Here is a 12142-nt window from a genome sequence, read left to right on the forward strand (position 1 = left end):
AAAGGACAGTTTGACTAACAGTGATACAAACTATGAAACAGATATATATACGTTTAGCTGCTGCAGCACAATCATTTATTAATGTTTGTCATGTACAGAAAAATGTAAGGAGGGCCAAAAGGGGGTAGTTTGCACCCATTTACACTGCAATAATATAAGTGTTTCTAGACCACCATCCATCTTCAACCGCTCATCCGGAGTCGGGTTGGCTCCAGAAGGGGACCCTGGGCTTCCCTCTGGGCCAGGTAACTTCCCTTCTTTCTCCATCTTTCATGGGGTCTTTTCTTGAACCATTCTTAGTCAGGCCCCTTGTCTGAGAGACATTTGCCATGAGAGACCGTACCAGGAACACAAGGCTCCAGACAACACTGCCCCGCCTCATATGGACACACAAACCTCTCCACCACGATAAGCTGATGTTCCCCGGAGAGATTCCTTTTAAATCTAAAAACATAGGGTCTTGAACAGTGCAAATTGAAATATGTACTGCATGCCCTAACTGCCCACTTGTTGTGTTATGTGTTAACCTATGAATAAATATATGTTTAAAAATGCAGAAAGGCCACTTATTGACTACTGGTCATGGCCTAAGCGCCCACTGAAAAGATTAAATAGCAAATGTAAGATATACATTTTCTTAAATCTTATATTGAGATGTAAAAATGGTGACAGGCAGAAATGGTAAAATATGTTTTTTGTTCCACACTATATAGTGGTTTGGTAGCTAGGAGGGTTTACAGGGGGTTGATTAATGTTGGGAGTGGCTTAGGCATCTACAGTATACTGTAGGTCTGCTTGTGTCTCAGTACCATTACCCATGTGTATTAATGTGCTACTTACAGTGAGTGGTGTGATAACCAGTCTAGGACAGGCTCCCAGGTATTCATAGCCGTAGATGTAAGTGGACAGAGCCATTTTGGCAACACAGGTGTCCTGGTCCAGGTCCCAGTAGTAGCGTAGCTGCCGCTGCCACTCAAAGTTAGACCTGGAGTCCACCTGAAGAAGAATGATGGAGATACTTTAATGTGGCAAGTTATAAAAGCTATTTTACCATCAAATGAAAATCCCCGGTCATGTCCTGTACCTGTTATAGAGCGGTGAAGGAGTGAGTCCTAAACACGGGAATGAGTTAGCATTTTAGCACTTCTGGTTCCCTTGTCTAGAAGTCAATGTACTTTGAATGAGTTTTTGTTTCTGAAGTAAGATCTGTGGTTAACTGAAGACAGTGACTTTTATACCTAGGCTGCTTTCGTTACCTCCCGCTTGGACTACTGCAATGGTGTCCTGTTTGGGGTTCCCAACAAAACCCTGGACAGGCTCCAGTATGTTCAAAACTGTGCTGCTAGGGTACTCACACATACAAAGCCGTGGCAGCACATCACTCCCACCCTCATCCACCTCCACTGGCTGCCGGTCAAGTCCCGCATAACCTACAAAGTCCTCCTCCTTACCTACAAGTCCCTCCATGCCCATGCCCCCCAGTACCTATCGGACATCCTCCGCCCACATGCCCCACCCCGGAACCTGCGGTCTTCAGACTCTGGCCTGCTTACCACCCCCCGCACCAACCTGCGAACCTTCGGGGACAGAGCCTTCAGTGTGGCAGCCCCCACCCTCTGGAACGCTCTCCCTGCGGAGATCCGCAACATCCCCACGCTTGACGCCTTCAAAAGGGCCCTCAAGTCCCATCTGTTTGCCAAGGCCTTCGGCCCCTAATTGATTTGTTGTCTGTCTGACTGTTTGTCTGACTGCATTTTGTTTTTGTTTGTTTGCTTTTACTCCTGTTTTTCTTTGTAAAGCGACCTTGGGTCTCATGAAAGGCGCTATATAAATCCAAGCTATTATTATTATTATTAAAAGTGTGCATTAAGTTTAGCGGTGGTGACACGCAAATGTTATTTAGTTTGTTTAAAGCCTAATGTTAAGTATTAAGCATTTATGCCTTAACTACAAAAAAAGTGGTGTTCTATCTTGCTGTAGAAAACGTGTCATCACATGAATCATAAATGTTTGTTTTCTGTATATCTTTTTCCGCAATTATTCAAATTCCAATGGGAAAATCCCATTGCTTTTAGTTGTGCTAGCCCTTGGGGCTCCATCTTCGAGGTCGGCGTACAAAAATACATCATCACTGCACCACTCTATTATCAGCTTCTCTTGCTATACATGTGGGAAATTGCTTACTGCTGACTATTAAGTTAAAAAACCATACAGATGTGCTGCTTTGCCCTATCTAACCTAATTCGATCTTTCTTTGGCATCTTATCTCATATTAGGGCCAATGTAGGGTAAGATACAAAAAAGAGGAGGAGTACAATTGTGATTAATAATACAAGACTTAAGTTGCAAATTTACTACAAAAAACATTGATATTATCTGAGATAAATGAAAAATAAATGTACTATAGAAAATGGGTTTTCAAGGTTTTTTCTTTTAATTTATAATTACATTTTCATTTTAATCTCATTTAATCTTTTTCTTGCATATTTATGACTTGAGTGACTTTATTTGGCTTTGTACAAAACTGCGACACTCTACCAAGCCAAAGACAGACATCCATATACTGTAAGCTGTTTCATGGTGTCTGCATGTGTTTGCACGCAGCACTATTTTACCTTCTGCTGGATGAGGTCTGTTACAATATCCCTTGCGTGGACGTCGGTGGTGATGAGGGCAGTGATGATGTTACGGTGTAAAGCAGGCAGCTCTCCTCGTACCAACGCTGCCAGGGCAATCAGCCTCTGGAATACACACAAACACAACCAGGTTTTAAGAGTAAAAGTTCCAAAGGAAAAAAAAGCAACAGTTGTGGAAAATGTACTCAGATTTAAGTAGCAATACTAAATATTGAAACGGCTTATTAAGTATAGAATATTTGTCATATTTAGTTATATTTACCTGTTTCTCACATATTTATATTTTATGTAAACATTGTCTATTTTTTTTTAATTCAGTGAAAAGTGAGAAGTAATTTAATAAGGTGTATTACATCAATGTTAATGAGTTCAAATTCCTGCAGGGCAGCAAAGTGGTCGTGGTCTCCCTCCAGGCAGGCGTCCATGTCCCTGCACCACATCAACTGGGAGATGGTCAGCACCACCTGGTGGACACACACACACACCACACACATATACCACACACACACACACACAAACATACCACCCACGCACACGCACAGGCACGCGCACACACACACACACACACACACACACACACACACACACACACACACACACACACACACACACACACACACACACACACACACACACACACACACACACGAACACACATCACTACACAACGACTTTGAAAGGCTTTTTTGGTGCATTTTAAGAAAATATATCTTTACCGGGCAAACACAACAAGATGAAATAAAGTTTAAACTATAATACTTAAATAACAACCAACTAATGAGTTAATTGGATATGGATTACAGATAACGAAATAAATTGCAAAATCAATCAAAGCTTTATTAAGTGGTTACATTTTGTCTCGGTCTAAACAATCAAGGGAGATGCAAAGATAAGAGTTAGTTTGGAAAATAATATATCAGCAAAGAGAAATTGACTAGGAAATATGTCTAACAATGTCTTGCATTTCATATTGGCAATGCAAGGCCGATAAGTTTGTATTATAATAAAGTATTGTATTTACCGTAACTTGGCCAAAATTGAGAACTTTAGATTCAAACCCTGCTATTATAAAATGTCTGACTCCATTCTGTAATGGCTGTGTAATAATGCATTAGGGTTTTATTGGGTTTAAATAGGAATATGTTGTCTTGAAGTGTCTAAGGGGTCTATACTTAGCAGTACCATTTTTTTATTAACTGATTAAAGGAGCTAAGATTGAAAAAAAAAACTGAAACCAGTTCCAAAATATATGCCTTTTGCATTAAAGCTGACAAATTGATAACAAATGTTTACATTGACAATGTTTTTGGGATGCATTATGTTTGCGTGTGTGTACCTGCGATGCATGTCCAGCCATCACCCACTCCTCTCTGGATTTGACCTGGTAGTCAGCGATGGCGGCCTTGCTGAGGCGGCGCAGTGAGTTGAACATGGCCTCCTCCACCTTACAGAGCCAGTCCTCCACATTACCCTGCGCCTTCAGACCTTTAGTCAAAGCCACCTGCACTTACACACAGAAAGGCAGGATCAGTTACAGTGAAGGACATGCTTTAATAAAGGTTTGCAGTGAATCCTCTGGGTCAATTCTCCTTAGATTTGCCCTTTTGTGATCAAAGCGGGACAAGTAAGGGATAATGTGCAGCGAGGCGGTCATTATTGAAAAAAGAACACAAGAGGATACAGTAGGTGTAAAGGTGACTCATAGCTGACCTTCTCTCCCTCAGGAGAAACCATGCTCAGGATGTCTTTGCTGTAGATGGACTCCTGGTTGGACTCACTTCCTGCGATAGCCCCAGGAGATTGTTCGTCCAGCAAGGCAAAGTCGAGCCTTATAATGGCATCGAAACACTTCCTAAGATGGGGCTGCACCGCCTGTGGGTTTCTTGTCTGAGCCAGGATCTTTAGTAGCTCATCGTTAGATAAGAAGCAGAACCTGGGAGACAGATAGACAGAGGAATTATCAGGCTGCTTATCATCAGCAGCCACAACACCATGTTAATGACTCACCGGAGAGAGAGGTTTATCAAGCTCTCAGAGGGACACTATGTATATTGGAGGTTAAATGTGTTGGATCGGTAGTCAACAGTAGTGCGGGTGTTACATAGTGATGTCATTATGTTACAGAAGAAAACAAAGGAGTCCAATGGAGGCATTTCAGGCCGGGGGGAGTGTGTGGGAGAGAAACTCTCCATGGAGGGTCACCCAAAAAGCATATTAGGCCCCTTTTAGTAAAAAAAAAATAATTAGAAAAATGGGATTTTCACTGGAATAAAGTGCTTCTGTGATACATCTGGGGGAAATTATTATTATTATTTTTCTTTTTTTGGACAAATGAAGCCTTTATATGAGAGACTGAGCCCCAGTACATGGGCTTCAAGCTCTACCAAGCAAGCTACCGAACGGCCCAATATTTCTGTTGCTGGATTTGATTAGATTTACTTTATTGACTTCAATTTGAACCATTTCCCAACATTAGGATTATATAAATAAATCTAAACTAATCAAATCTAACATCGCAAAGTGAAAGGATATTGTTTGTTTAAAAAAACATGATAGTAATTAACACCATAGCCACTAGCCCTGCACTAGTCTGCACTGGATGACTCGCAAATTCATGACTTTAAGATGTCATACAATATACTGTATATTTGTTTCTATTAAATCCACCATTTTATTCTCAGATAATATAACCCTTCTACACCGACTTCGTTTTTTACATTTCTTTTTGTAACCTACAATGGACCTGAAATGCTGTTGTAGAAAAAAAAAAATAAGGCAAAGTATAGTAGAAAATGTTATCCTTTGCTTTTTTATATAATATGTAAAAAGCCAAGTGTGCGTATACCTGGGGAAAATGACTCTCTTGGACTCCAAGTAGTCTTCCAGACACTTCTGTATCTCATCCAAAAGTTCGTTGTTGTGCTGGAAAGTCTCCAGCAGGTCTGTGTAAGATAAAACAAGAGCCTGAGTGAAGCAAAGGTAACTGGATTCCTTAACAGTGACATCATTAAAGACATAATCAGATAACTGGTATATTAAAACAATTATTATGATTATTTATCAGGACTACAATATAAAAACGATGTATTACAAAGCACACGTGCACACATCTCAACATATCACAAGTCCCAAATCTAATCTTCATCATGATGACCTCAAGTTCACATTTGTTTTGAACAGGTTGGAAATGTCGCCCTCTTTCTTTGTTTAATCTCTCAGTGCGGCATTTATGGAATAAAGAATGTGCAGGGGATGACATGAGCCTTCTGTAGGTATGCAACACACGACATCAAAGGCAAAAGAAAACAGGAAATAGTTATAGGGCATCTTTAAATCTTTGTAAGATGAATCTGGAAAAAGGCAGCAATTGGCTAGGTTGTATTCCTACATAGTACACTTGTGTTTATTTGCAGTGCATTTCATACGGATGCTATCCAAAAGTAATCAGGTTTCTTTTGTGATACTTCTTTTCCAGATCATTTGTAAATGTAATATATTTCAGAGATACAGGGTCCCACGATATAATGAGTTTCATATAAAGCACTCAATCAAAGTCAAATCCCTGGTCAAATGTATGTTAAGGGTCTTTTTCTCCATCACAGCTACCTACCAGGCTGCGTGGCTGCTTTCATGGCATTGGGAAACGTATTGACTTTTGCCATGATCGCCTTCCAGGACTTGTCCACCTTGAGAAACATCTTGGACTCGGCAGGCAGCTGCCTCTTGATGTCCGGGGCCAGGAAGATACTCTCCAGGTAAAGCCAGTTCCTTTGACACGTGAGCCACTCATCCTGGCAAAGGAAGGGGAGATATAGGATGGGGAGGAGAAATAAATGATGCTATACTGTCTGTCTTTCCTGCCTCACTGCCTCAATAAACACTAATAAGCAGGATGTATTAGGAAAGTTCTTGATGGCAGTCACTAGGGGGAGCTAATGTGTTACATTTGAGGCCAAATCCAAAGTCAAAAAATTGCATTTAAGTAGAGAAGACTTTGTTATAGAAGTGTGGCTTTTCTTCATTTGTATTCTACAGAAATGCTTCAGAGTTGAGTTGGATCATTTGAGAGTTAATGAATGAATCCTTATGTTAGTGATGAAGTGATTGCAGGACAGTTCACCCCAAGGTTCACATATACAGATAAGAGGAGTGACTCTTTTTTTCTGAGCCTTTACCAGTGTTTGGTTGAAGAGGGTCAGCTGTCTCAGCAGTTTGTCCACCCGGGGCTTTATGGGAGCCACGTAGCGAGAAGACGCCGCCGTGCCCACGTTGATAATGCCGTCATCCAGGAGCACCTTCACAGCATACAAACACAATAAGATGAACTGATAAAGGATATTAGGATGTTACCAGCTTGTGTACAACAGCTTTTTTTGATCATTGTAGGTAAAAAAAAAGAAATAGAGAGCCGGCAGAGGGGAGTTATATTCCAAGAAGAAACTCAGACACCAAGATGACTTTTGAATTTTAAAGAGATTAATAGCAAATAGATTAAAGTTAATTAACTAGAAAGAAAACACTCAAGGACATTTAACAAACAAGTCTGATACAAATATTGAGCAAAACTAGGAAATTTTTTGTCAATTTGTGATCAATTACCGATTTAAACTCTGAAAATATCCATGTTTTTTTCTAGTAAATTAACAACTTTTATCTATGAATATTCCCCCTCCCCTTTTTCTTTTCTTGAAATGGCCCTAACCGGCTAACACACTGTCATGAAGACATCTTTTTGAAGTTCAAATACAAAATATATCAGCACAGGGTTACGGATTTATGAGAGTATATTTTGAGAAGCTCATCATATCATATGAATCATGTATCCAACATCTGTTAGATATATCGGTACCACTTTACAATAAGACTACTCTCATAAAGGATTCATAAAGGGTTTATAATTAGGTTATGAATTAGGTTGTAAACACTTTATTAATCATTAAGAACCATTTATAAACCAGTTCTATACACAGGCTCACTATTTGGCAAGATGACTAAGCCTATTGGCTACTTAGCGAGAATCAACTCAGTGAACAACAGATACCAAGGATGCTGGCTGATGAAGAAGACGAAGTAAGCTAGGTAGCCAATATAAGGCTTAGCAGTACAGATACATGTGGGCTCACTATTTGGCAAGCAACCGGTCACAATTGCCCTGTTTATCTCATGTCTTCACAAGTGTTCACAACCTAATTAATGAATTACAAACTATTGGTAAACCCTTTATAAGGGTAGTCTTATTGTAAAGTGGTACCCATATATCTAAGACGTTATTGTTAATCCGTTTTTTTTCTTTTACTCTTTTCGTCTCTTTTTTAGTTTTTTCTTTTGATTTATGGATGATTATTAAGTTATTTAACCCTTAGATGAAGAAGAAGAAGAATTGGGAGGGATGAAACCCTCTTTAATGGTCACACATGCAGAGCACACAGCACACACAGTGAAATTTGGCCTCTGCTTTTAACCCATCCTAGTACAAGGAGTCTAGTACTAGGAGCAGTGGGCAGCTATTGTACAGCGCCCGGGGAGCAATGAGAGTGGGGGGGGAAAGGGGGTGTCCGGTGCCTTGCTCAAGGGCACCACGGCAGGGCAGGAGGTGAACTGGGACCTCTCCAAGTAGAAGTCCACACTCCATATTTAGGTCTGGTCGGGGACTTGAACCAGCGACCCTACGGCTCACAGTCCAAGCCCCTACTGACTGAGCCACTGCCGGACTGCACTGCCAGATGCACGAGTGACTGGACCCTGCACTCTTCCATAAGTGGGTCAAAAAGGACCCGTATTAGAATAATATGTGTTTTTACGCCATTTTTGTCATTTTGGTTAAGAAAAATCACTTGTATAATATTTAGTATTATATTTTGGTTCACACGAAATATTATATATTTAATTTTTCACTATTTAGATTTTTTTTAAATTATTTTTACATTTTGAAAAAAAACGTTTTGAACATATTGATGCAAAGATCTCCGCTATTCTGAGACCCTCACAGTATTCCAGTCCCTTTTCAAAACTCATATCTTCTCCTCTTGTCTACTCATAGCCCACCCCCCATCAATCCATGCCGGTTGATCAAGTTTGATAGTCCTATACCCAGTGGCGTAACAAGGTTGTGATTGGCCCCGGTGCAAATATTGTTTTGGGCCCCCCCCCCCCCCCCCCCCCCCCCCCAAACATAAGCGCACGCTGATGCGCTCACACACGCACGGACATACACAACCACTCAGTTGCGCCACATGTATAGGCTATCAACAACAGCCTGCCCTGGCCTCAGACCACCACAGCCTGACAACTGCACAGCGAACTAAGAAGAGGATTAAACCTGTTTCCTTGATGTTTGTCTCTGGGGAATGGGCCGGTAGGCCTACATAGACCGGTTGCTATAATATAGCTTTTGATCTTGGCGTCGGGGGTCTCAATAGCGCCATAGAGTCCCCTATCGGTTGGGGACCTTGGGGGAACTGTTGGACCACCGCCGGACACAGCCAAATCCAGCCTCTCCTCCTGGCTGGCTGGAGAAGAAGGTTGCACAGCCACGGCCACGGATACAGCTTCACTTGTGGAGCTAGATGGCAATGATGGTGGTGAGGCAGGTGAGCTATCGTTAGCCTCTGGTTCCGGCTGCCGCTGCACGTCAACATTGCTAACGTTAGCGCTCGATTTCGAGGACGATGTATGACAAAAAATAACTGTCTAATTTTGTCAGTTTAGCCGTTACATCTCCTTGTTCTCTCTTGTCCTTTCTCTTTTGAGCGCTGCTCTTGTGCTTTGGTTTGCTGTACATTATAAATGCAAGCTATTACATTTTTTATAATGCTGCCGAACTTGCTGCTGCTAGCTACAGTACAGTACAGGTTGATTAAACGGTTCGCTCGTCACGCAAGGTATCACATGTCATGAAAGGGAGTAAGGTCATTGGACAGACAAATTAATTTAGATTGCTTGGTTACTTTGAAGACTGCGTGAACCGGTCAATGCCATTGGGGCCCCAAAAAAATAAAATAAAAAATAAATAAATATAAAAACTTTTTTTTTGCATGGGCCCCTGGCCGGCTCTGGGTCCCGGTGCATTGCACCGGCTGCACCGTCGATAGTTACGCCACTGCCTATACCCCCCACCCTAACCTTCCCTTATATTGTTAAGAGATTTTGAGTCCTTGAAAAGCCCTATAAAAATATAATGTATTATTATTATTATTATTATACTGACAGGTATCAGATCTTGCTGTGTAAAATAATCTTCCTGAGAGGTGTCACTTGTGATGTAGTGTGTGGTCTACAGTGAATGTATTCCTGACAGCCACAGGTGATAAGAATCAAAGGTTCCCATAGGATTCCATAGAAAATGCATGCGGGTCATTTTTGACACACTTACTGTATGGAAGCTTGGGGTAGTAATACAAAAACTACAATTTCTTAAAATGTATAACATTTAAATTTAAAAGGCATGATATCCAAAACATGTTTTTTGAGGAATAGCTGGAATATGAAATGATAAAAAAATGTAATTACAAAGATACTTCAAGAAAACCACCTCACCGGGTCAAAAAAGACCCACCGCATCTAAGGGTTAATGTATATTAGTTTTGACTGTATCTCACTTCTTTATACTGTAACCAAAAAGAAGAGGAAAAGAAAAATGATAAGCTCATAATGAAGCCTGGCTTGGCAAGTAACAGAATACATACATTGGGATTATGTAATGAGGATGCCAAAAAGGGAACTGTATTTCCTAAAAGTTACATAAAGAAAATAAGTAATGAGACTATTGGTACATTTTTGAAAAATGGGGATGATGAGCAGAACCTTGCGGGCCTAAAAACACCATGTGGAACACACTACTAGTATGATCAAATACAGTGTGTTTGAGTGTGTGTGAGGTGCATGGTACCACCTGGATGTCATCAGTGCCTCCCAGGATGAAGACGTCTTTGGAGTCACTGTGAGACAGCACAGTGAACTCTGCGGTCCTCCACATGTCCTCCACCTGCACGGCTCATTGAGAGGGCAGAGGTTAAAGTTTAAAGTATCACATCTGGAGCTGCAACTATTAGGTCTAGTTTCAAACCCTGACTGTAGCTTCATTTTGAACATAAATCTAATTGCATCAAATTTCAAAATATATGATTTTAGCTTGATCTGATGCAACTGAGCATCTTTGCATATTTGTATTGTTATTAATTAATTAATAACGAAACATCTCTGTAAAAATTGAAATACTTGCTAAGTCATCAAGACATCAATATGTGATTAAAATCAACTTATATTGGACATACAGGAAGGAAGAGTACACTTAAATTGCAGTTTCTTCATTAGATAAAGAAAGAAAGAAATGATCTGAATACCTGTTCATAGAGTAGATCTATTTTCACGCACCTTTGTAATAATGGTCTCCACTGATGCCTCTCCTGAAGCCTGTCCAGAGACCTAGAAGATCAAATCAAAGATATTAAGTGTAACCAGCATATGTGAGTCTGACTTTGAAATACATGGTTCATAAGGCCATTGTAGGTAAACAAAATGTTTAATGAAAAATAAAAGAATACAATTACGGAGCCAGGGGAGGGGGAGATACAAATTGGTGGTAAAATTCAGTCATACATTTTCATAAAAAAATATGAGACTGAAGTTACCGTGAAAACACTAGTTGTCAAGTTATGATTTAGTTTTTCGGAAATGTTTAAGATTTGTAATTAAAGACTTTAATCTTGAATTTGTTCATGGACTTGGGATCCCAGAAGTTTTAAAATGTTAACTCATCCCCGGGTTGAGGACTCATTCCTGCACCACTCTACGTTGCCAAAGGTATATTTATGTGTCACCTCCTGTATCTCCGTGCCATACGAGAAGACGTTGAGCGTCTCCAAAGCAGCCACCGTCAGCTCCTCCCCGCTCAGGGCGGTCCCCACGACCGACTCTAGCGTCCTCCAGTGCTCTGCTTTCATACACGGGTTACGCAGGTCAGTGATCAAAGGCAGCTGAAGGGGAAAAAAACATAAATAAGGTTTTGATACAGTCACAAAGCTGTAGAACCAACCATGCAATTCTAAAAATCTAAATATGCATCAAATCTAATGTTTGAATATCTAATATTTACATGTAAATAGACTCCTGCATTTACTTGTTCACTTACAACATTCTCTGCAACCTTTAGTTTATTGTATTTGTTTTATTTTTTACATTGATATATTTAACTTGTATCATTTAAATGGGTCACATTTTACTGTTTCTTTTTGCGCTATTTTACTGTTTTCTAAATGTCTTTCTAAGGTTTTATGTGTTATATATATTCATGTTTCATTGATGGAGGAGCATGGGCCTTGAACTTTTCACTGTCATATTTAAACTGTAGCTACTTTGCATATGATAAAGCCTTTGAATCCTTTGAATCTTTGAATGTATGTATAATTAAGGGTTAGGGTCAGCTAGGAATTAGCTAATAAACTACGGCAATTATTGATTTTGATCATCTCTGACACACACATCAGTCACTACAGGACACTTTGTCC

General features: G+C 40.2%; 1 protein-coding gene across 1 annotated transcript in view; it reads right to left on the reverse strand.

Moving 5' to 3' along the window:
- Nucleotides 1-12142, reverse strand: part of dnah6 (dynein, axonemal, heavy chain 6) — an 85183-nt gene that overhangs the window by 63555 nt on the left and 9486 nt on the right. Inside the window, exons 16-26 of the mRNA XM_034128179.1 lie at nt 11456-11611; nt 11010-11060; nt 10528-10620; nt 6812-6931; nt 6247-6427; nt 5482-5578; nt 4347-4569; nt 3973-4137; nt 2990-3100; nt 2616-2741; nt 841-996 (exon numbers count right to left, since the gene is read on the reverse strand). Of these exons, the coding sequence (XP_033984070.1) occupies nt 841-996; nt 2616-2741; nt 2990-3100; nt 3973-4137; nt 4347-4569; nt 5482-5578; nt 6247-6427; nt 6812-6931; nt 10528-10620; nt 11010-11060; nt 11456-11611 (1479 nt within the window). The remainder of the gene's footprint in view (nt 1-840; nt 997-2615; nt 2742-2989; nt 3101-3972; nt 4138-4346; nt 4570-5481; nt 5579-6246; nt 6428-6811; nt 6932-10527; nt 10621-11009; nt 11061-11455; nt 11612-12142) is intronic.

Source organism: Trematomus bernacchii, unplaced genomic scaffold (genome assembly GCF_902827165.1).
Source record: "Trematomus bernacchii unplaced genomic scaffold, fTreBer1.1, whole genome shotgun sequence".
Lineage (NCBI taxonomy): Eukaryota > Metazoa > Chordata > Actinopteri > Perciformes > Nototheniidae > Trematomus > Trematomus bernacchii.